The 23875-nt window shown below is 54.7% G+C and overlaps 1 protein-coding gene across 2 annotated transcripts in view; it reads left to right on the forward strand.

Annotated features, from left to right (window-relative positions):
- The window catches only part of Mdga1 (MAM domain containing glycosylphosphatidylinositol anchor 1), a 53473-nt gene extending 38193 nt beyond the window's left edge, over positions 1-15280 (forward strand). Inside the window, exons 7-17 of one of the 2 annotated variants that reach the window (XM_046450761.2) lie at positions 670-999; positions 4094-4390; positions 5146-5430; positions 7014-7113; positions 8020-8096; positions 8344-8367; positions 9280-9432; positions 9757-9891; positions 13848-13978; positions 14183-14291; positions 14928-15280. In XM_046450761.2, the coding sequence (XP_046306717.1) occupies positions 670-999; positions 4094-4390; positions 5146-5430; positions 7014-7113; positions 8020-8096; positions 8344-8367; positions 9280-9432; positions 9757-9891; positions 13848-13978; positions 14183-14291; positions 14928-15019 (1733 nt within the window). In that variant the 3' untranslated portion in view covers positions 15020-15280. Of the gene's footprint in view, positions 1-669; positions 1000-4093; positions 4391-5145; positions 5431-6961; positions 7114-7918; positions 8097-8343; positions 8368-9279; positions 9433-9756; positions 9892-13847; positions 13979-14182; positions 14292-14927 lie in introns of both variants that reach the window. The other variant, XM_046450760.2, reaches the window with a different exon arrangement.
- The last annotated feature ends 8595 nt before the right edge of the window (positions 15281-23875 follow it).

Below are 23875 nucleotides of genomic sequence, written 5' to 3' on the forward strand. Positions count from 1 at the left end.
CATATTCAAGACTTAATACAAAACTAGCTGGGTGTGGTGCACGCTTGGAATCCCAGCATTCGGGAGGCCGAGGCAGGAGGATCTCAAGTTCAAAGCCAGCCTCAGCAACTTAGCGAGGCCCTGAGCAACTCAGTAAGACCCTGTTCCTAAATAAAATACAAAAAGGGCTGGGGATGTGGCTCAGTGGTCAAGTATTCCTGAGGTCAATCCCTAGTACCCCAAAATAAAACAATTAAAAAAAAAACAGAGAGAAAAGGATTTAATGCAAAATTAAAAATACAGCAGTGTAGTGGTCCAGTTAGCTAAACTGCCTAAACCCCATCTTTGTGAAATGGGGACAATAAAGCAGCCCCCACAAGACTGTGAGATGGGTTGAATGAGTGAACCCCTATGAAGTGCCTAGGACAGTGCCCCTCGCTGGGAGCGCGTCCATTGGCAGTGGCTGTGGGGTTGCCAGACTCGCTGTCCTGCAGGGAGCTTTATGGACTTTTGGAAGCCATCGAGTGAGCAGAATAGCTTCCAAGCAGAGAAAAGCGATGGCCTCTCCTGGGGGTGGGTTGCAGCCCCCAACCTCCATGAGGACCTGTTTCGGGGGAGGCCGGGTTGGGTGGGGCTGGGACCCCGGCTCTGGGCCAGGCCCCGTCACCCTTCCCTCCCGCCCCCCTGCAGCCATGAAGAATGCCACCTTCCAGATCACCCCCGACGTGATCAAGGAGAGCGAGAACATCCAGCTGGGACAGGACCTGAAGCTGTCCTGCCACGTGGATGCAGTGCCCCAGGAGAAGGTGACCTACCAGTGGTTCAAGAATGGCAAGCCAGCACGCATGTCCAAGAGGCTGCTGGTGACCCGCAATGACCCCGAGTTGCCTGCCGTCACCAGCAGCCTGGAGCTCATCGACCTGCACTTCAGCGACTACGGCACCTACCTGTGCATGGCTTCCTTCCCAGGGGCGCCGGTGCCCGACCTCAGCGTTGAGGTCAACATCTCCTCCGAGACAGGTGGGCAGCTGGAGGGGCATCGGGGAGATGTGGGGGAGCCGGAGAGGCCCAGGATGGGGAGGTGGGGGCTGTAGCTTGGGAAAGTGAGCCGAGTGCCATCTGTTCACGCTGCACACTTTATGGAGTCCCTGTTATATGCCAGGCACTGGGCTAGGCCCTGGAGTACAGTGGTGGGAGAAACAGGCTCTGTCCTCATTGAGCTTCGTAGGAAGGCAAACATTTTTTCAGATAGCCTCATAAATAAATAGATTATTGAGAACTGTGATACAGGAGAGTCTAGGGAGTTTCCTGGGATGGGATATTTGAGAGAGGGTCAGGATTTTACTAGGCAAAGGACAGCAAGGGAAGTTTAGAAAACAGCAATGCCAGCCCCAAGGAATCAGCATGTGCAAAGGCACTGAGGCATCTGGAGAACTGAAGGGAGGGGGTGTGTGGCTGGGAGAATGGAGTGAGATGAACTGGGAGAGGTCAGCCAGGTTAGATTATGTCCAGTCTTGTAGCTGGGTTAGCTTGCTTAGGTTGCCATAGCACAGTACCATAGATGGCAGCTTCAGTAGCTGAAATGTGTTTCTCATGGTTCTAGAGGATAAGTCTGAGATCAAGGTATCAGCAGGGCTGGATTCCTCTGAGGCTTCTCTTCTTGGCTTGTAGATGGCCACCATCTCCCTGTGTCTTCACAGGGTCTTCCTTCTGTGCATGTCTATGTCCTAATGTTGGACACTAGTCCTGGATGTGGGAGCACCCTTCTGACTTCATGTAACTAGGATTACTTCTCTTGTCCCCCTCCCAAGTATATACACATTCTGAGGCAGTACTGGTTTTTTTGACTTTAACAGATAAATTTGGTAGGGGGAGCACAATTCAGCTCATAACAGGTCATGGGAAGGATTTGGGTCTTTACTGCTAGAACAACAATAATGAATAATAATTAAATGAAAATGGCTAACATTTACTCTTTACTGTGTGTTCTGATGATTTTATGTTTTTCTTGTTCACTTTGTGATTTACCTAGTGGTCTAATCTCTCAGTAGTAGTTTATCTTATCATTTTTACAGTTGGAGAAACTTAGGCTCAGAAAGTTTGAGAAACTTAGCTAAGGTTTTACTACAGTCAGTGGTGCAGTGGGCAGAGCCAGGCAGCCTGGCTTCAGGGCCTCCCCTCAGGCCCCACTGCAGGGTCTGCACTGAGAACAACAGGCTGTTGGAAGGGAGCTCTTGAGACCCCCCAAGAATGCCTCTATCCCAGGCACCTTGTATGGGGGAGCAGGCTGGCTTTGGGCAGCTATTCACGTGATCCTGGAGAGGTCAGGAAAGGCTTCTCCTCCAGAATCCCACAGATGCCGCAGATCCAATGCACGTACTCTGTGCTAGGTCTCCTTGAGAAGCTGGGGATCCAGAAGTGAATGTCACAGCTCCTTCCTCGGAGCTCTCTGCCTGGCCAAGGGGGGATAGGCATGTTGGGGAGGCAGTTAGCAAGGCAGGAAATGACAGGGAAAAGTCTGGAATTGAGACGTGGAGGTGAAGGAGGTGTCTTGGGTCAATCTGGTGGCACTGAGAAGCTGTACCAGGCTGCCTGGGGAAGTCAGAGAAAGCTTCTCAGAGGAGGGGTCCTCCCTGTGAGCCTTGGAAGATATGTTGGGATTTGCCAGGCAGAGGGACAAGCCCAGACAGAATGGGGGTGTTCCCCAACTGCAGGAGATTTGCCGTGTCCGGGGAGTGTTTCTTACAAGTGAATCCTGCACGTGGGATATAAGATGAAAGACGGGAGATGAGGCGGGGCAGCAGGGGCTGGAGCCTAGGCCTTGTTTGCAGCGCTGAGGTGTTTGAGCTCTAAGGTGGCTGCCCGGACAGGGAGAGCAGGTCTTTAGCCCGTGGGGATGGAGAGGGTTGGGAGCTGGGATGTTTTACAAGTAAGCAAGGGGCCCAGGGCTGTTTCTCCATTGGCTTATAGATCTGGTGCCTAGGGCATGGCAGATTTTTAAGAGTCCTTGGAAATGATTTAGACCTAGAAAAATAAATGAACTGGCTTCAAAATACAAAGAGAAAAACTGCAAAAATAAAGGCAATAAATGTCTCAATGTTTATAAGATATAAATGATGTTTATAGATATCCGGACCTTAGCTTGCCTGGTAGAGTTATTTACAAATAATAATTTGCCATTTAATTCTATTTAATGTTAAATACTTAAATTTTCATGATAAAATGCATGGGTGCATTTTAATTTGTTTGATGTGGTTTATGGGATGGGACCCAGGGAAGTCTTCAAAAGACTCTTCATTTGTGCCATGTGTTGGTTTGGATTAGATTCAGCTGTGAATAACAGAATTCTAATTAATGGTGGCTTAGGGGCTTTGGGGTAGCTCAGTGCTAGAACCTTGCCCAGCCCACTCAGGCTCTGGGTTTGATCCCCAGCAGCACCACCACCACTACCAAAAAAAAAGGTGCCCTGGACAATGCAGGTGTGCATTGATTCTTCAGGCAGATATCTGCTGTGGAGCAGTGTGCCCTTGTGCAGGGCCCCGGGTTCCATCTACCTTGCTGTTCCATCATCCTTAGCATGGGTCACCTTGTCTGGAATGGCACAGTCCCTTCTTTTTAAAAAGACCTTTATTTTTCCTCATCATCCATTGGCCAGAATTAATTTATGTGGCCACAACTACTCATGGCTGTGCGCCCTGCTAAAAGCATTTATTACTCTGGAAGAAAAGGTAGGGTTGTCGGGGGACTAGAGGCTGTAATAATACTCCAGAAGAGAAAAGATAAAGGTTTTAACTGAGGCAGGGCCAGGGTTAGGAGAGAGGGACTTGAGAGAGGAGAGATTTAGAAATGCACAAAAGGTGGAATCCCCAGTGCTTAGTTGTGTTGGAGAAGAAGAAACAGGCCAGGCGGACTCCAGGTCTCTTGGAATAGGGGGACCCTGATGTAGCCATGTAGGAAGGAGGTGGTACTGTCAGGGAGGGTGGGTTTGGCTTTGGGGATTCTGATGGTCCCAGGGGAATCTGGGGTAGGGGAAGGAAGCACCTAAGAGGGAGGAGAGCCGGAGGCTTGGGCCGAGCCCTAATTTCCTGCCTGCTGTCGCCTGCTCCTCCTGCAGTGCCGCCCACCATCAGCGTGCCCAAGGGCAGGGCGGTGGTGACCGTGCGCGAGGGCTCCCCCGCGGAGCTCCAATGCGAGGTGCGAGGCAAGCCCCGGCCGCCCGTGCTCTGGTCCCGCGTGGACAAGGAGGCTGCCCTGCTGCCCTCGGGGCTGCCCCTGGAGGAGACCGCCGATGGGAAGCTGCGGCTGGAGCGCGTGAGCCGAGACATGAGCGGGACCTACCGCTGCCAGACGGCTCGCTACAATGGCTTCAACGTGCGCCCTCGCGAGGCCCAGGTGCAGCTGAACGTGCAGTGTGAGTCTCCCCCACCCACCAGACTACCTGGCCCTTCTCCACCATCACCCCCCCAGCCCAACCAAACCCCTCCACTACTGCCCGCCTCAAATCTCCTTGACCTGGGATCTGTGTCCCTTGCCGCAATTCCCCTTCAAATGTCTCATCCTCATTTTCAGTGACCTGTGAACATAGAAATAACTTGATTTTTGACAGATCAAAATGGGGTTTTAAAGGAGGAGGACGGATCCTCAAGGGGAACGCAGTATGATAACAAAACGGTGAAAACTCACTAATGCCCAACATTAACCGGTTTAACCCCCACAGTCCTATGACTAGATCCTATTATGCCTCCCTTTTCACAAATAGGGGACCCGAGGCACAGAGAAGTCAAGTGACTTGTCTAAATTCTCACAGCTAGATGACAGCAGGGCTGAGACTTGAACCTAGCCATCTGGCTCTAGAGATAGTGCCCTAAACCCCGACATTACATGGGGTGTGATGGTGAGGGCCCCACTTAAGGCACAACTAGAGGTCCACCTGGGCAGCGCGGCTGGACGGAACGGGCAGGAGGGAGTGAGTATCCGCGGGCCAGGGAGGTATGAGCGTGGCTCTTGTATGACCGTGTGGTGAGTTCGAATCCTCCATGAGGTCCTTCGGGGCAGAGAGGGTCACAGGACTAGGAGGGAGTGCGTCGCCTCCCCTCGGGGCCGCTGCTCAGTCCCCACTCGGTGGGGAGAAGCCCAGCTAACTGCTGTCCCCACCGCCGCCCCCAGTCCCCCCGGAGGTGGAGCCTAGTTCCCAGGATGTGCGCCAGGCACTGGGCCGACCCGTGCTCCTGCGCTGCTCGCTACTTCGAGGCAGCCCCCAGCGCATCGCCTCGGCCGTGTGGCGCTTCAAAGGGCAGCTGCTGCCGCCGCCGGCCGTGCTCCCCGCCGCCGCGGAGGCCCCGGACCACGCCGAGCTGCGCCTTGATGCCGTAACCCGTGAAAGCAGCGGCAGCTACGAGTGCAGCGTCTCCAACGACGTGGGTTCGGCGGCCTGCCTCTTCCAGGTCTCGGGTGAGCATCCCGTCGGCCCCACCCCGCCCACACCCTCACCGACCTGGGGCAAGGCCCCTTCCCCGTCTCGGACCCTGCCATCCCTGACTGGGCCGGTTCCTCTAAAGTCCGCCTGCACCAGTCATGAATCCAAGCTTTTCCAAGACCCGCCCAAGCCAGGTGCAGAGCCCGCCTGATGCCACCCAGACCCAATTTTTGAGGTCCTCTTACAGCGCTGCCCACTCCAGACAGCGAGCTAGGTCCCCTCCACTCACGCCCTCTCTAGATCTAGGCCTTCTGCTTTCAAGGGCCACTCATACCTGTCCTAAGCCCCGCCCACTATAGCTTAGTCCCTCTTCTTGGCCTCTTACAGCCACGCCGCTTTCAAACCCAGCTTTCACCAAGCTTAGGCTCTTGGGGTTAAAGACCCACCTGCGCAGCGTCTAGGCCCCACCTACATGACGCATAGGCTCCACCCCCTATAGCCTTGTCCAATCCCAGCTCTGTGCTTCCAGCCTATAGCCCCGCCCACACTCAATCCTGGGCCCTTGCCATCATGGTTCTCACTCCTCCTTGGCCCCAGAGCCGGCAGATGGACCTGACTGTAAAGTAGAGGGGAGAAAACGCTCCTCAGCAGCTTCTCTGGAGTGTCAGGGCTGGAGCTGGGTCTGACAGCACACATCCCTTGAGCGGTCACTCTAAGGGTACAGGCCATTTGGTGCCCAGAAATTCCCGTCAGCTCCAACTCTACACCAAGGCATTCCCTGGCGGTGGAAGGTCAGAAAGGCACGGAGGTCATGGAGAAAGTCCAGGGGGACAAAGAGGCGCTGCTTGGTTTGCCACTAACCCCTCCTTTCTCCTTCATTGGGAAGTGCCGCCTTCCTGCCTGGGCCTCTGGGCCCTGGAGGAGAGTTGCAGGCCACCCGTCCTCCATTCCACCGCATTCAGTTTTTCCAACAGCCCCTAAATGCCTGGGTGTTCCTTCAACTCTTGTTCTGGTCCCCCCACTTGACAGCCGGGGGCTAGGCCTGCAGGCCGCTGGCCACCTTCCCAGCCCCTTCCCCACCCACTCAGCCCTGCTAGTCAGAGGCCCCTGTGACATTTCCCACCTCCTTTCCTTCTCCCCTGTTCTCCCACACTCTCCCTGGCTCCCCACCTTTTGGCCTGTATCCATTTCCTCTCTTCCTTTCCTCTCAATATCCCTGACCCTTCTTTGTGTCTTTCCCCCAATTCTCCCTAATATCCCTTCCCTGTTTCCAAATTTCCAAATTTCCCCTTTCCCTTTTTCTTCCATGACCTTTCCTCTTTGTTCTCACTAATCTCATCTCTTGGGACCTGCAATCTCCCTTCTCTCCATCTCCACCGCCCCTCCTCCCCACCCTCATCCTCCCTTTCTCCTCTTCTTCCAACATCACCTCTCCTCACATGGCTTCCTTTCTCTTTGTCTCCCTCCCATGTTCCCCCTCCTGTCTCCCTTTCCCACGCCTCCTTTCTCTGTCTCTCCCATCCCCCACCCTTCCATGGCCCCGTGCCCCCCTCCCTGCCCTCTCAGCCAAAGCCTACAGCCCGGAGTTTTACTTCGACACCCCCAACCCCACCCGCAGCCACAAGCTGTCCAAGAACTACTCCTACGTACTGCAGTGGACGCAGAGGGAGCCGGACGCTGTGGACCCTGTGCTCAACTACAGACTCAGTGTCCGCCAGGTGGGCCAAGGGGGAGCAGGGCCCTGAAGCAGGTGGGGAGTGGTGTGACTGGTCCTGGAAATGTTCCTCAAGGACAGAGGAAGGGTCTGGAGACAGGGACTCGGAAGCTTTGACCCTCTTATAAAAAAGTCTTCAGAGGCAGAGAAAAAGTGTTCTAGAAGTAGCAACAGGAACTGGAAACCTTTGGGCACCTATCTTCCCTGGGCACAGACCTGAGAGGTGGGCAAGAGATAGCTGGGTTCATGGGGGGCCAGCATGGGGGGCCTGTGAGCAGGACATAGAATCTACTCGTGCGTGTGGAGGCTGGAGCGGGGCCTCTGCGATGCAGGCAGAGTCTGCGTGCGCTGTCCTGTCTGCCCTAATTCCATGTGGTTCTCCCAGCCGGGAGGCAGGGGTGTGGAGGGTCAGAGTGTGGCTCTGGGGGACACTGCTGAGGCTAGAGTTCAGCTTCGTATGAGCTTGGGCCAGCTTATGTCTTGTTTCACTTACTGATCTTAAAATGGAGGTTAGTTTAATATTCTATCTCATTTGAGGATTCAATGAGTCCATTATGGCAAAGCATTTAGAACTGTGTCCAACCCACACTAACTGTTCCATACCTGGCAGCCCTGGGTAGAGAACCTGCAAGGGGCAACTGTCCCTTCTAATAGATGAGGAAACCAAGGGCCCAATGTCCTAGGCCTTTATTCTTTCTGCTTTCCCAAGCGCCAGCCCCCAACTCCCACCAGGTCACCCCAGGCTCTAGGCTGGTGCTCCAGTGGAGGGCGTGGCCTGCCGGGCATCTGGGAACTCCCTGTATCTACAGTTGAACCAGCACAATGCCATGGTCAAGGCCATCCCTGTGCGGCGTGTGGAGAAGGGGCAGCTGCTGGAATATCTCCTGACTGATCTCCGTGTGCCCCACAGCTATGAAGTCCGCCTCACGCCCTATACCACCTTTGGGGCTGGTGACATGGCTTCCCGCATCATCCACTACACAGAGCGTAGGTGACGGTGGTAGGGGGTGGGGAAGGGTGGGCCCAGCTCCTGTCCAGGGGCTCCCTCTACTCTCCCTGTGTAGTTCCTGAACTCGGAGCTCCCCACTGTGTGCTCTCTTACCCTGTCACTGTAGGCCAGGCTTGCTGGTCCCCAGTCCTGGCTCTGAGGACCTGTTCCCTCACCCCAAGCCCCAGCATCCTCTGCACAGCCCCACACTTGGTTTTGACCTGGTTTCCTTGCTTGCTTTCTCAGCCATCAACTCTCCGAACCTTTCAGGTAAGACCTCTGCACCCCATGTCGTCCGCTTCCCTTTAGGGACACAAAGGCTCTCCTGGTAGTGGGAGGGATTTTGAGAGATACACAGAAAGTGACTTCTCCCTGTCATGGGGTCAGGGCCAGCCACCTGAGGCCTGGGATGGAGCCGTTTGCATCCAGGATATATTCTGGGGCTTAAAAGCTGGTTGTTATTAGTGGTGGGGTGTCCACTGTCCCCAAAGGGAAAAAGAAGGCAGGTTAATCCATACCCTCTGTTCCCTGGAGCAGGGCTCCCTAATCTGTGACCCACGAGCCCCCAAGAGATCTGTGCATAGAATTCAAGGGATACATGAACCTGGGGAGGGGCATATAGTTATTTCCCTAACTTCTAGAAGATTTCAACATTCCCTTCAATAATGAATACGCAACAAACCACAGGCAACAAATCAGGACCCGTGATTTTGTCATCAGTGGAAATCCAGTGTTTTCCCATCATCTGACAGTTGTTGCAGACAGCTCTAAATATCATTTACATTCATTAGTATTTCAAAACTATAGTCATGATTAGATCTAACATGAGATTTTGTGATTTAATTAGACAATAAAGCAGCCCAGTTATTACATAACAGATTATAAAAATATCTTGACAACTTTACTTCAATATAATTGATTTCCTTTGTAATTCTGTACATTTCATTTAATGTGTCTAAGATCGTTATTCTGAGACGGGATCCTTAAGCTTCACTGCATGTTGAAAGGGTCTGGGGCACAAAGCCTTGCTCTGGGAACAAGTGTGTCCTGGGCCCCGTGGCCGGGTCTCTTGGGCCCTGAGATCTTGGGCCTATTGCTTAGATCCGTGGGAGCTGCCTCAGGTGGCGGTGGAGGCCGAGGCTGAGCCTCTTCCTCTCTGCGGCTCCTCATGCCCTAATGCAGATAACACCTGCCACTTCGAGGACGAGAAGATCTGTGGCTACACCCAGGACCTGACAGACAACTTCGACTGGACGCGGCAGAACGCTCTCACCCAGAACCCCAAGCGCTCCCCCAATACTGGCCCCCCCACTGACATCAGTGGCACCCCTGAGGGTAAGGCCATTACCTGTGGCTAGGAATGGCAGGGAAGGGGCTAGGCCCATGCAGCCCTGTTCTGAGGGTGGAGGACCACAAGTCCTGGCCTCAGGGATCCCCTGTCTGAGAAGGCACAGCCCTGTCCTCAGAGGGAGGACAGAACTCCATCCTGACTGAGGATCAGGAAAAAGAGACATTAGCAATGGCGTTCAGAACGCACAGCCTCTGACCAGAGCCCTGGGCTGCACTGTGAGGGCTGTGGGGAGGGCAGGGTGAGGTCAGGAGGTTGTGGGGGGGGGGTGGCGAGGAGGAGCCTGGTGGCACATCTCCCCCTCCCTGCAGGCTACTACATGTTCATTGAGACGTCGAGACCCCGGGAGCTGGGGGACCGTGCGAGGCTGGTGAGTCCCCTCTACAATGCCAGTGCCAAGTTCTACTGCGTGTCTTTCTTCTACCACATGTACGGGAAGCACATCGGTGAGTCTGGGACGGGGAGTCTGCCCGAGAGCATGCTGGGTGGAGGGAAGAGGGGCCACAGGAGGTCGGGGGCTGGCCCACGCAAGGCCCGAGCTTCCCCACTTGGCTAAACCACAGGTCCTTGAAGGGACCTGGCAGAAGATTGGCCAGGGGAGAAGACAACCTCAGCTGTCTGAGGTTTTGAGATGATCACAGCTTCCTGAGTGCAAATAAAAAGGGTCTAACAGGAGGAGGTGGAAGTTGTGCAGGGGATGGAGGAACAACCGCGCATTGGCATATACTGCGGGCCTGCCAGATGCCAGGGATGTCCGTACAACTCAGAGAAGTTAAGCATTTGCCCAGGACCACACGGCACAGCCCCCCATGTGGGACTGACTTCCCCAAGTCCTAAACTTGGGATTGGAAGGGTGCTTCTTTATGAGACCTGAGAGGAAGTCTTGCTTCCTGAGTGTGAGAGTAAACTTAAGGAACGCTGTTCGGGAAGAGATGGCATTAATAGGGGTGTCACTTTAATCCATGAGCTCATCAGTTCAGCCAATGCTGGCTCTGTGGGTATCAGGTGCTACCGGGCAGGAGATGGATGAGTTTCCTGTCTTCTTGTCACCTACAGCCCAGGGGGAGAGAGAGAGAGAGACTGACATCAAACAACTAATGGCATCAGAGAGAAGTTAGGGACCACCGTTGCAGTGGACCCAGTGGGGCCAATTCAGCTTGGTCACAGGGACACCTGACCCATCTTGGGGCTTGGCCCTTAGAGGTTCTGCTGAGGAAATGATGATTGTTAAAATTTTGTTTAGGTCTGGGAAAGGGCATGTATTTCCCCCAGTTCAAACGATTCAAAAAGGGTACATAATGAAGATGTCCCTCCCAGTCCTCTGCCACCCAGAGCCCTTCCCCAGAGACAATCATTATGCCTTAAGAAGGCAGCATGCGCGCACACACACACATACACACACACACCCCTTCCCCTTCTGTGCACTGCCCTGTGCTCACCTGCTCTTGGTGATCACTCTTTATCAGTCCACAGAGAGCTTCTAGTCGTTTTCCTCTGCTCTTAGTAGAGGAATGACTTTGAGCAAGCATAGACCTCCAGGGTGGAGCCATGGGTCAAGGGGGGCTGATGAAGCAGAATGGGTGGGGTGGGAGGTTCTGCACTCACAGGGGGCCCCGGGTCACCCACACAAACCAGTTTGCCCACGGATGAGTGTGAACTTTGGGGGAAGTTTTCTCTGGAGTAGTGAGGTGGGGGACCAGGATGGCTCAGCCCTGCCTGCCCACCCCTCTGGTCTCCATTCGGCTTCCCCAGTTAGAGGTGCCAGTTCATTCTGGCTTGCCCCGGCCCCTCCCAGTTCCATCCTCACATCCCCTCTGTGTCGGGTCTATTGGGACACTTGGTCACTGTCCACTCAGGAGGGGCAGACCAGCACCAGGAGGAGTGTGTTTGGTCCAGTAAGGGTCTGGAGGATCTGGTCTTATGAACAGGGAGACAGAAAGCCTGAAGGGACAGTCTGTGTGACAGACAGATCTTGCTAAAGCTTCCAAGAGGCAGATTTGAGTCCCACCAAAGGAGGACCTTAGAAGCATCCACTCTGCCCAGCCAAGGAGTGTGCTCTCTTGGGGAGATGCTGCTGTCTTGAGCAGCCGGTCCCTGGACAGGAGAGCTGTCCTGAAGGGATGCTGTGGAGGGGACTGCTGTCCTAAATCACGTTACTCCCTGCTCAGGGCCCTCTGAAACTTCCCCACATCTTCTCCAGATCTTCCACGGCTGCTCCAGCCCCTGCCTGCTCCTCTGACCTTATTTGCTGCACTTGGCTCTGGCACAGGGGGCTCCCTGCTTTTCTTTACAAACTTGAGGCACCTTCCTGGTTTGGAGGCCTTTGCTCGTGATGCCCCACCCCCGAGTCTGCAACACTGTTCCCTCCCTTCACTCGGGTGTCCTCAAAGAGGTCCTGGACTGTCCCACCTAAAAGAGCTCTCCTTTTCCCTATGTTATTTCCCTGTTTACCATCAGGAGAACATGAGGTCCACGAAAGCAGGGATCTTTGTCTTGTTCTAGTGCCTGGAACATTCTCTGGCACATGCAAGTGCTCAGTGAGTTAAATGAATGAATGAATGACAGTGAGGCTGGGGCTTGGTGAGACCCCGGGTGACTTCCAACCCTGAGATCCTATGAAAACCCTGATGACAGTCATGGAAGTTCTTCATTCAACATTTAATTACTGAGCACTGATAGGCATTTGGCCCCGACCACATTCCCTCAAGGACTTGGATAGGGAAGAGGCCCTGGCTCCCCAGGATTGCCATCTCACAGAGTGGACAGTGGCCTGCGTGGGGAGCCGTGGCTGATGGACTCAGGGTTTATGGGTAGGATCGTAGGCTCCCAGCTGAAGCCTAGGAAGACTTCCTGGAGGAAGAGGCATTTCAGAGACATCTTGCAGACAGATCAAGAAGGATTTGGTCAGGGGGACCTGGTGGGGGAGGGCATCTTAAGCAGAGGGAAAGGCCGGGATGGGCAAGCCAGAGTGTACCCTGACTCAGCATGTTATGACTCTGGAGGTGGCGAGGAAGACAGGGAGGAAGGTATGAGCAATTCACTCGTAAGAGAGGTGGAGGGTCTTGGGCTCTGGCTGACCCCTGTGAGGGGATGTCAGGAAGCCCCTGCACAGAGCAGACCTTGTTCCTGATGGAGCGCACAGAGAAGGGGACAGAAATTTGTTTTGTTTTGTTTTGTTTTTTTGTTTAAGCAGTGAAAAAGCAGCCTTCCCCTTCAGGTCCCTGGGTGCCCGTGGTGGAGGAGGAAGGAACCAGGGGGTGGGGACAGATGTCTAAGCAGGGAAGACGGAGTGGTCCCTTTGGGGCTAGTAAGGACCCTAAAGGACATTGGGCCTTGAGTCCTGCCAATGTCAGCATGACACCCGTTTTGCTGGGTGCTCCTCGGGCCTGACTCTCCTGCTGGGGAGGGGTGTTTCTCACTGTCTTGGTCTCTCCCCTCCCCGCCCCCCTTCCATAGTGCCTGGCAGCTCTGGGCACCAGCTGTCCCCAGACCTTGTGTCTCGCCGGCACTCCTTGGTCCCAGCCAACTCTTTTCAATCCAGGCAGGTAACATTTGGTGGCTCCCCCCACTGGGGGGTAGGTCTATCTGGTGTCACAGATGGTGTGGCTTTGTCTGTGGGTAGTGCCATGGAAATGCCAGCCACCAGGCGCCATCTAAGATTGATTCCTCTTCCCTTGGAGCCAGGTCTTTCATGTCACTGGGGGCTCGAGGTGGGCTACAAAGAGACGGGAGAGGACATTGGCATTGCCTGAGTGCTCTGAGCCCAGCCGTGACCCCTCCTTCTCTCTAGCGCCCCTCAGCACCCCTAGGATTGCAGATCCCTGAGACTGTGGGCAGATGGCTCAGCGCCTCCCAGCTAATGCCTCCGAGATCTCACTCTCAGTTATCACTATGAAGCGTGGGACCTAATATTTTTCTTTAGATCAATGTTTGCTTTAAACCTTTGCTCCAAGCAGGCGTCAGCATTAGAGAAGTCATGGTTTGGAAGGGCCACCTTTATTCACCATGTACAAATATTTTTAAATCAGTATTAAAAAGTTTAAGTGCCCTGCTCCATGTTCAGAATCGCGTATGGCTGTGGTGTGCGACTGTGCTGTTGGGAAGGTCTGCTCTGTGCTAAGACAGAGGTCCCGCTGCCCGGGACCGCTCCTGTCTAGAGGGGACGGGTGGTGTGTGTGGTCAGGTTGGTTGATTGACAGGGAAGGAGAGATACGAACTGCCACCGTCCTCTCTTCTGGCTGTGGTCCCCTGCTCACCATGGCAATGACAAGTTGCACCAGGTGTGGGGACAGGGAGAAGGTCCCATCCCTCAGGGGCAGCCGTGTGGGTGGCTTGGTGAGTGCAGGCAGGTAAGGATGTCATTGCTGACCCCACTGACCCCCGCTCTTGTCACCCGCCACAGGCTCCCTCAACCTCCTTGTGAGATCCCGGAACAAAGGGGCTCTGGACACACACGCCTGGTCCCTCAGTGGCAATAAGGGCAACGTGTGGCAGCAGGCACATGTGCCCATCAACCCCAGTGGGCCCTTCCAGGTGAGTCCATGGGGCCCAGAGGCTCTCCCAGGCTTGGGGTCGCCTGGACAGGAAGCACTCAGGTTGTCCTGGTGCTCGGTCCCGGGGCTCCAAGGAGGAAAGCAGGCAGGCTGTGGGGCTCCCCTTGAGGGGAAGGGGTCGGGCGGGGGTCCCTGGGGCCTAGAAGATCCCCATCTCCTGTTCTCTGCTCTCTAATCCCCCCAGATTATTTTTGAGGGGGTTCGAGGCTCCGGCTACCTGGGGGATATTGCCATAGACGATGTCACACTGAAGAAAGGAGAGTGTCCCCAGAAGCAAATGGATCCCAATAAAGGTGCATGATGGGAAGGGGGCGGGGGAGCCGAGGCTGTGGGTGCCGTCGGGGGGGCATCCATCTGCTGGGGGAGGGTGTTGGTCTGAATGGAGCTCAGTGTGCCGGTGTGCAGGTGCACCCATCTTGGCCCCCCCCTGACTTGGGCTGGAAGCCCTGGGTCCTGCCCTCCTTGGAACTTACTGAATTCCTTACTGTACCTCCGGTGCCTGGGTCTGAGCCCCAGAGTACTGTGGCTCCAGGTGTGACCTGTGCCTTCTGGGGGCCAGGTGTTGCCAATTCTAACAGTTCCAGTTGATTGAGGGATTACTATGTACCAGGCGAGGTACAGAAACCCATATGTGCATGTTCCACTTAAACCTCACAGCCACACTTGAACTTGGAGGCCCATTTTACAGATAAGGAAACTGAGGCCCACTGAGGTGTGGTAAATTGCTCTGTGTCTTAGTGAGCATGAGCCCCCAAGCTGTGCACCCTTGAGCCATGCCACCTCACATCTGCATTGAGTGCCCACCCTCAAGGGCCTCCAAAGAGATGGGGCAGGGCTGTGGCGCCCTCCCTCAGCCAGCCTGTCTCCTCTCCTGCCCTTGCTGGAGCTGACGGAAGCTCCTGGCCTGTCTCCTCTGTCTCCTGTCACAGTGGTGGTGATGCCGGGCAGCAGAGCTCCCTACCGGTCCAGCCCACAGCTCTGGGGGCCCGTGGTCATCTTCCTGTTGGCGATGCAGAGATGATGAGAGCTGCGTGGCCCCCCACCCCGCCCCCGGCACACCAAAGTGTCCACATCGTACCAAAGACTGACCCCCGCCCGCCGGGGTGCCCAGGGGCAGGGCCGGCTCGCCAGGGAGGGGGCCTGCGTTGGCTGCGAGGACGAACAGAAAACAAGGACCTGAAGCCCGGCGCTGAGGCCCTGGAGACGGCTGTTCGACACACGCACACACTCACCCGTTCACACTCACACACAGAGATCTATTAAAGCACAAGTTTCTATCAGACCTGCCAGCACCTTCTCTATGTGGAGACAGGGGACTTGCCCAAATGGCGTCCGCCACCCCAGGGACCGTGGCGCGACGCTGGCCTTGTCCTGGCTGCACTTGTGGTGTATTTCTGACCCTCCCTGCTGTCCCCCAACTCAAGGCCAGACTCCAACCTGGTGGCTTTGCCAGAAGAGTGGGCGGACAGGGAGCCCTGCCCTTGGCCAGACTCTGGGACTCCTCAGGACGGAGGAGGCAGGGGTCAGAGGAGGGCCAGGTGGGACTTTGTGAGCTCCGTGACTGTCCTTTGCCTAGAAGATGACAGAGAAGGTGGGGCACCTGCTGCCTGCAGCTGTTCTCAGAGTGGGGGCTGGAAGGGGGAGACCCCAGTCACCCCAGGTCCTGACGTCATATCCCCTCCTCACTGTGCCCCCATGGAAGGGACCCAGCAGAGGGTCTTGGGCCTGCGCAGTGTGGAGACTGACACCTTCCCCACCCACCCCATCCCCACCCCCACCAGCAACTGGACTCCTGAGAGCACAGTCCCCACCTAACCTCAGCCCCAGCTGGGACTCAGACAGGGGGGCGCGGCAGAGGAGAAGCCTGCCTCGGTGGTTCCGTGGCCCCCTCGAGGCCACCGAAAGTGGGAGCAGAGCCTCGTCTCTGATGTGTTTGGTCTGACAGGGTGCTGCGGCCAGGGGCGGGCGTGAAGGGCAAAGCCCTACAAAACCCTGTCCAGTGGGCCATGCCCCCCTCCCCACAGGGTCAGCGAAGGACGATAAGTTTGTAGGGGTGGGGCTGAGATGGGTGGGGTAATTCCAGTCCCTTTGTCCCCTGGGAGCTGTGAAAGGAATTCCTGTCCCTAGGTCCTGGATTGGAGCTTGAGATGGACAGAACAGTTTCTAGATCTCTCCTCCCCAACACCACCCTGAGCTGCCCACCCAGCCCTCCACGGGAGAGAGGAGCCCCAGCCCCTTCCAGGATGAGTCGTGTGTGTCCGTGCGTGTGTGTGTGTGTGTGTGTGTGTGTGTGTGCGTGCGTGCACATGTCTGGGCAGGAGTATATGCAGAAGGAGTCTGTGTGTGCGGTTTTCTAGGCTGGGTCTGGCCTGTCTCTGAGTGTCGGTGCACGTCAGCCCAGTGACATGTATGTTTGTGGGCACGAGCCATCTCCCCTGCTTCCAGTCCTATCGATAGTCTAGAGCGGCTGTTGCCACAGCCCCAAACCCCACCTTTCCCTCCTATGGATGATGGAGCTTCCCAGGTGACCCTAGTGAATGCGAGCACCTTCGGTGGGGGTGTCACAAGCTGCTCCTGGAGCATTTGGTGGGGACAGCTGCGAAGAGAGAGCCTGGATCCTGGGCAGCACTGCCATGCCAGGAGCAGGCGGGGACCATGGCCAATGCTGCTGGGCTCCGGCTCCGTCAGGCCTTTGTTATCATCATCACCAACAGCTGGTGGGTGGCCCGGCCAGGCTGCAGCGGGGCCTCCTGATGCCCAACCAGCGCGGCTGCCTTCCTCGCCCGCCCAAGGCCTGGGTCTGAAGTGAGCCGTTCCAGGTTCCCAGCACACGCTTCCATCACGTCTGCCGGGTATTGTTCCTTAATTGTCCCATCTGTGCAGAATCTGTCGCCCCGACTAGACTGTGAGCTCCTCCTCTGAGCCTCCTGACCCTCTCCCCACCCCTGCTCCTGCCTGGCACAAGCCAGCCCGGGATGGGAAGCACTTCCACAGGGTCTGCCTAGCACAATGGAGTCCACCAACCCTGGCGCCCAGCCCTGGCTGCAGCGTAACCACCAGAGGGTCTTTTCAAAAGCTCTGGTGCTTAGGTCCCAGCCCAGAGGTTCTGATTTAATGGAGCTGGAGGGCACCTGGCACCAGAGAACCCAAGAGAGGGAACTGTGGGCCTCTCACCTTCCAGATGCTTCCTCAGTGCCCTCGCTGGGACCCATGCTGGAGCCCCAAGAGTTTCCTCCTGGAATCCCCGTGAGCCCCAGGCCTGTCCCCCTCAGCCTTGTTCCCTGCCCTGGCTGCTCCATGATGTGGACCTCTGTATCCATAGAACCCGATACAGACAAGCTGCTGGCGGGCTTTGGCTGCATCGCCACTGTCCTGGTCTGTTTGGAGAGAGGGGACCTTCTCAGAAGGTGGGGTAGCCCTGTCTGGAGGGTGCCCCACCTGGGGTTACCCAGCCCATCTGCTGAGACACCCAGGTCCTCGGGTGAGCGGGTGAGGCTGACGTGTGTCTGTGTGCACAGGCCAGCAGGTGCCAGCAGGTGCGGGCAGTGGGTGGTGGTGTGTGCTCGCCGTGCCTGAGTCCAGGAGCGTGCCAGTCTGTGTGTGCTGGTGAATCTGCAAAGAATGAGTGTTTTTGTGTGTCTCTGAGTGTATCTCTGGGTGACTTGTGTGTCAGTGTTTGTGTGTCTGTGTGAAGTGGATCTGTATAAATGTCACTTATGCTGTGTGTCTTTGTGAATCCGTGTGTCCGTGTCATGGTAGGTGGCCCAGGAATACCCCGGGCCCTGGGGAGACCAGGCTGGCTGGGTCCAGTGCCTCTCCCCAGGGGCAGCCTCGCCCTCTGGGTCAGGGTGACTGAGGCATATTGTGGCCTTAAAGTGGGGACTCCAGAGTCAACCCTCAGGGTGTTGGGACTTCCCCCCCTCTCCCCTCCAGGTTGGTGTCTAGAGGAGAAAGGGACTCCCAGGACAAGGTGCCGAGGGACAGTGGATAGAGAGTCTTGCCTGGCTGTCCCGCTGCTGGGACCACAGACAGCTCCTGGGGTGCTGCTTAGCGCACCCAGCCTGCTCCTGGAACGCTCCTGTCCCCTTTGCCCTCTGGGACGGTCCGGCACCACTTTCCCATTCATTCTCTTTCCCCTGTGCTCTGAAAGCCACCGCTCAGGCCTCCGAAGTCCAAGCCCCTCAGGGCACAAATGAAGAAGCTGAAGCCCAGAGAGGGGCCTGAGGTCAAACAGCCAGTCTGGGTAGAGCCAGCCTTGGAAACCAGGGACTAAGTCCTGGGTGTCACCATCCGGGCATAGCTGCTGCTGGGACTTCCTGTCCGGATAGCTCTGGGGAGCTGGACAAATGGCCCTGTCTCTAGAGTGCCACAGATGTCCCCAGCCCTGTTACAGAGTTGCTGGACTCCTGCTGTGGCCATAGCCCCCCCCTCCTCCACATCATGGAAGGCCTGGTGCCTGGGGGAGACTGGCATCCTTTGCCCACAGAGGCCATTGCTGCTGGCCTCCTCCGGGATCCCCAATAGAAGAGTCTCTGTTTCCCCTTCCCTCCCTTTGTCTTCACCAGAGCCTGGGCTAGGACAAAGGTCAGCATGTTCTCATGTCCTCATCCTCTTGACTTCCCCCTAAAGATCTGGAGGGCAGGATTCCTGGGGTTTCCTCTCCCTGGACAGCTCAAGGAGGCTGGAGGGGAGGGTGTTTCAGGGTCTGCTCCAAGAACCTGAGGGTGGACCTGCTGTGGACAGTCCCTGTAGGAACATTGGTTCTGGGTTCAGGGGAGCCCTCCCTGCTTCCAGAGGCAGGCAAGCCCCTCTTCTCTTTTGTCTGTATGCATGTGCGTGCGTGTGTGCGTGCGTGTGTGCGTGTGTGCGTGTGTATGTGTGTGTGTTAGGGCGGGACCACTCTTTCCTGGGGTACCCCTGACCCTTAGAACTGGGAGAGATCTTAGTGATCCAGTAGTGATCCAATAACCACTGTACAGGCGAGACGCCGAGATCCAGAGGGATGGCATTTGCCTGTGCCCACCCGTTCCCCCAGGTTGCCTGTGTTAACTTCCCAGGACCCACCGGGAAAGACCCCCTTCCTCCACCTCCCCTCCCTCCTCCCAGCTGCCCACATAATCCCCATCTCAGCCCAACTCTGCTGGCCCCTCTGCTCCAGTGGTCTCCAAGTATCCTACCTGTCCCAGGATGGCCAGCTCACCAAGGCCCTTATCCCCATTCCGGAAGGGACAAGGAAGGAAGAGACTGCTCCAACCCTGAGGCCTCAAAGACTTGGGAGAAAAGCCAAAACCCCTCATGCCCAGGCCCAAGCGTCTGACCCCCAGCCCACCCTCACACCAAGGTAAAAGCACAACAGGAGACCCCTTATCCACGGGTGAAATGTATTGGGGTTGTTTTTTTAGTCACACGACCCCGTCCTCACCCCTTTGCCTTGCTCTCCGTCTCCACCCCAGCCTCTGTTCTCCATTTGCCCCTCTTTGACCCCCGAGCCCCCCAATGTAACCTCTAGTTGCGGACGCGGTTGTTTCAATCAATAAAGCTGCAGTGTTCCAACGCTGGGTCTCCATCTGGCTGGGGGGGCATGGCAGGGGGCGTGGCGTGGCAGGGGCGGAGGGGCGTGGCAGGGGCGAGGGGGCGTGACGGGGCGTGGGGGCGTGGGGGCGTGGGGGCGTGGCAAGAGCCGGCGGGACGGGGAGCTGGGGGCTCCTTTCCTGGGGGCATCCTTTCTTTGGCACTTGCCATTGTGGATCCTGCTCTGTGGCTTGAAGAGTGGGGACGGCACCCTGGTTTGCTTGCAATGAATTTCGTGCCCTTATTCATTTATTCATTCCACAAATACCAACCCTAGACAGCCATCGTGGAATCTCTTGTTAGTAGGAGAGATGGATATTAAATTGATAATTATACCAAGAAATATATAAATATGAATGTAATTAGGACTGTGAAAGAGGGTTCTTATTTGGGCTGGGGCTTCAGGGAAGACATTGCTAAGAGAAATATTTAGGGGAGACCTAAAGAAGGATGGGAGTCACCGGTAGGGAAGAGGGAGTCTTCCAAATAGAGGGAATGGGATATGCAAAGTCCTGGAGGAATGGAAAAACCTAGAAGGCTCAGGAAGGGGAAGGATAGAGGAGGACTAAGGTTGGCATGAGTGGTTGAAATGCCACTCAGACCCCCACCTGCTGACCTTCCCCCCTGCTCTCCTCAAAATCTCTGTTCTGGCCCCATAAGCCCCACTCTGTACTCTACCTGGGTGCAGGTAGCCACCTGTCTACTTGCCCCCAAATCATTTTCTGCCACCTTTCCCTTTATCCTAGACCTCTCAGGATTCTAGAATGGCAGAGCTGGGAGGTCCTTAAGGGTCGGCCCTCTACTCTATGTTTCTGTTCAGAGAAATGGGATCACCAGGGTCCTGGGGGCCAGTGGTGAGGAGGGAAATCCACTCTTCTGTGAGCATTTGCAGAGTGACCCAAATCAAGGGGTGTTATGGGTGTTATCTTATGAACTACGGGGAGACCAGGAAATGACAGGGAGACAACCTTTCTAGTTACTTAGTGGCAGTGACTTAGGTTGATAGAGCAGATAGTTTTACACCCTGTTTCAGATGGGGAAACTGAGGTTCAGAAAGGTGAAAAACTGGGACTGTCAACTCCTGAGCCTTATCAGCTCTCATGTAGACAGATTCTTCCTGCCACACCTGAGATACGTGGTCTGCGTGTCTGGAGTCCACTGCTGCTGCGGGTTGGCTCACTGGATGCAGGAAAAGACCCACCTGAGCTCACTGCAGTCTAGGAGTTCCTGGGTGGATACGCGTACTGAGGGGGGGCAGGCTCTCTGAAACCCAAATGGGAGTTGCAACAGATGGTTTTCCTGGGTTCACAGTAGCTCTAGACCACCGGCTACAAGAGTTGGCATGGGATATAATGAAGTAATTGCTGGAAGGTTGTTTGAGGCCCCAGAGGTGGGGGGTAATTTGTTGGCTAGCAACAGCTGACCACCTGGTGTGACTCAGCCCTTCCCCTCACTGGCATCTTTTCGCCCACACAGTTCCTCTCCAGACTCATGATGACGCTCGCTCATGACTTCAGCTTGCCAGGCTTCACGACCCCTCAGCTCCAACTCTCCCTTGGGACCTTCGGTGGCAGCCGCCAGCATCCACTGACTCAACCTCTCTAGAGAAGGAGCTGACGGGATTGTCCCACCATTCTGTATCTAGCCACACACACATCATTGAGTCACCTGTTGATTGACAGCTCTTGAGTCAGGTGTCACCCTTGATCCAATCGGCTGAGCTAGAGGAAGGAGTCATGGTTATAAGACATAGCTACCTGGGGACTGTGCCATTTCTAGAGAGTTTGTGGGTGGGTCTGCTTCACAGAGGCAGGGGCCTGGGAGTCTCCATAAATGTACCATCTTGCATCTTCCTTCCTCTGTCTCTCCCCTAGTGACCATTCGTGTGTGCACCATGAAAGTCCTCCAGTGGACCCTGTCCAAGGGTAGGTCCCAAAGAAAGCTATCTAGGTAGGCCAGGTAATTTTTAGAAACAGTCCTTGTGTGATTTATGACTCAGACATTTTAATTTCCATATTACAGAGGAGGAAACTGAGGCTCAGAAAATGATGTGGTCACCCTAGCTCGTAAAATTCAGAAGGGGTAGGACTGGGAGGCAACTTTGAAGTGCAGTGTTCATTCACATCAGCAGATTCGCTCCTCTTTGTCCCCCTTTTGGAGGTTGTGCTGCTTTTCCTACCAGCTCGTCTTCAGGGGGCTGGGAGAAGCAGGGTCCTTTCCTTTGGGGCTCAGGCTTCAGTCCTCTGCTTCAGATGGAAATCGTCCCTGGTCCTGCTTTTCTATTTCTAGCTGCCTGACCTTTTTGCATATGTCCTTTGTTGAAAGCTACTGTAACACCTTTTCAGAAAGAGGCTGGGTATAAATAAATCCAAGGAAAAAGTCAAAGCCGTTCTCCTTGAAGTCACCCCAAGCCTGGGCGGAGGCCTCCCTCCACACAGTTTTCCCAACCCCCTGCTCCCAGATCCATCTTCCTGGGCACCCAGCATGGCTTCCTGCTCTGAGGTCCACTTGGCACGTTCCCCAAATGCTGATCCTACCACTGAGTCCATCACCCTGACTCTTCGGTTGTTTAGGTTTTTATTTAAAATTGTTGTGAGCTTCCTGCTTCTTTCAGGTCCCCCAAGGCCAACCAAACTCAGCTGAGGACTCCACACTTTGAGAGTCTCATTCCATCTATACACACTCTAAGCAGAGCCCTGCTCTCCCAGGAACCTTGTGCCAATTCACTCCTATCTAAGAGGAGGGGAGAAGGGGGGTAAAACATGAATTGGAGGCTGAGGTGCCATAGTGGGGAGTCTGCTGCCATTTGAAGATGTCCATAATATACAGTTGAGAGAGAGAGTGGCAGGTTAGAAAGGAACATGCCTAACACCATCTCATTTTTTGTATAAAACATCTGTGTGTATGTGTGTACTTTTAAGTCTAAAGACTATTCAATGGGATGTGAATAGTAGTAGCTCAGATGGTGAAATTTCAGCCTCCTGACTCACATCTTTAGGTTTTCTGTATTGTTTGAATATTTTTGCATGAAACTGTATTATTTTTAATAACCAGGAAAAAAATCTATTTTCTTGAGAAAAGAAAAGCCAGAAGTCATCCAAGACTATGGATTAGAAATAAAGGTCACTTTCTGTTATTAACATTATTTTTATAACTATACATCACAGAGTTTGGGAAAGGACTTTGAATTTGCAATATTTTCCTGCTGATTTATTCAAATAAAAATACTCTGACAATTGGGAGGGAAGGGAGAAGAATTGGGTTGGGTTGACCAGGGATGGGGAGGTTGAGATGTCAAGCCAGGTTTTGAATAGGAGGATTCCTAAGGAGAATAATACCTCTCCCAGGAACAAATGCTAACATTCACTGTGATGCTCAAAACCCTGCACATGCATGTGAGAAAGAGAGAGACTGTACCATATGTGTGCATGTGTATGCACGTTTGCACACGTGTGAGGATATCTCATGCTCACTTGTCTAAGCCTGTGGCACCCTCAATCATTCAGTCAGCTGCAGGCAAGGGGCTAATTGAAATGCCCCGGGTCAGTGATTGACAAATCAGAGAAGACAAGGCCCAAATATGTGGAAGGGACACTTCCCTACACTTTACCTTCCTGGTCAGCCTCTTTTCCTTGCCCACTCTCAGGGTCCAGGGAGAGAAATTAAGGTATCCAGGGCTTTTTTTTTTTTTTTGGTACTGGAGATAAACCCAGGGGTGCTTTACCATTGAGCCACATCCCCAGCCCATTTTACTTTTTATTTTGAGACGAGGTCTAGCTAAGTTTCTTAGAATCTTATTAAATTGCTGAGACTGCCCTTGAACTTGTGATCCTCCTGCCTCAGCCTCCCAAGCCACTGGGCAGGGCTCTTCTTGATGTTAAAAGTTCTCCAGAGAAGATGGAGAAATTTCCAGATTTCCACACTGTTTTGTGTTGTCTTACTCCTGGGCAGACTGGGGCAAAGGACAGGTAATTATCAAAGAAAAGGAGATGAGTGATAGGGCTCCCGTCACCTGGTTGCTAACGACCTCCTTCGGGGGAGGGAGAGGATCACATTTTCCAACACAAGCAATCACCCCCTGGACAGCTCTCTTTCTGCCCTTCTGGTCACCACATAGGGTAGAAGGAGGGGGCATGAGAAGAAAGGAAACCTGGAATCTATAAAAGGGGCAGGATACCCCCACTCCCTCAGGCACCAGCTCTGGACTCCCTCTTCTCTGGAGGAGTCTCCTTCCCTGTTCTATCCTTTAAATAAAACTTTTTGTTCTTGCCTTGGCATTTCCTGGGTGTTCAGTCTTCAACACCAG

Source organism: Marmota monax, unplaced genomic scaffold, assembly GCF_021218885.2.
Source record: "Marmota monax isolate L192 unplaced genomic scaffold, Marmota_monax_Labrador192_F-V1.1 WCK01_AAM20220418_F8-fsc00127, whole genome shotgun sequence".
Taxonomy (NCBI): domain Eukaryota; kingdom Metazoa; phylum Chordata; class Mammalia; order Rodentia; family Sciuridae; genus Marmota; species Marmota monax.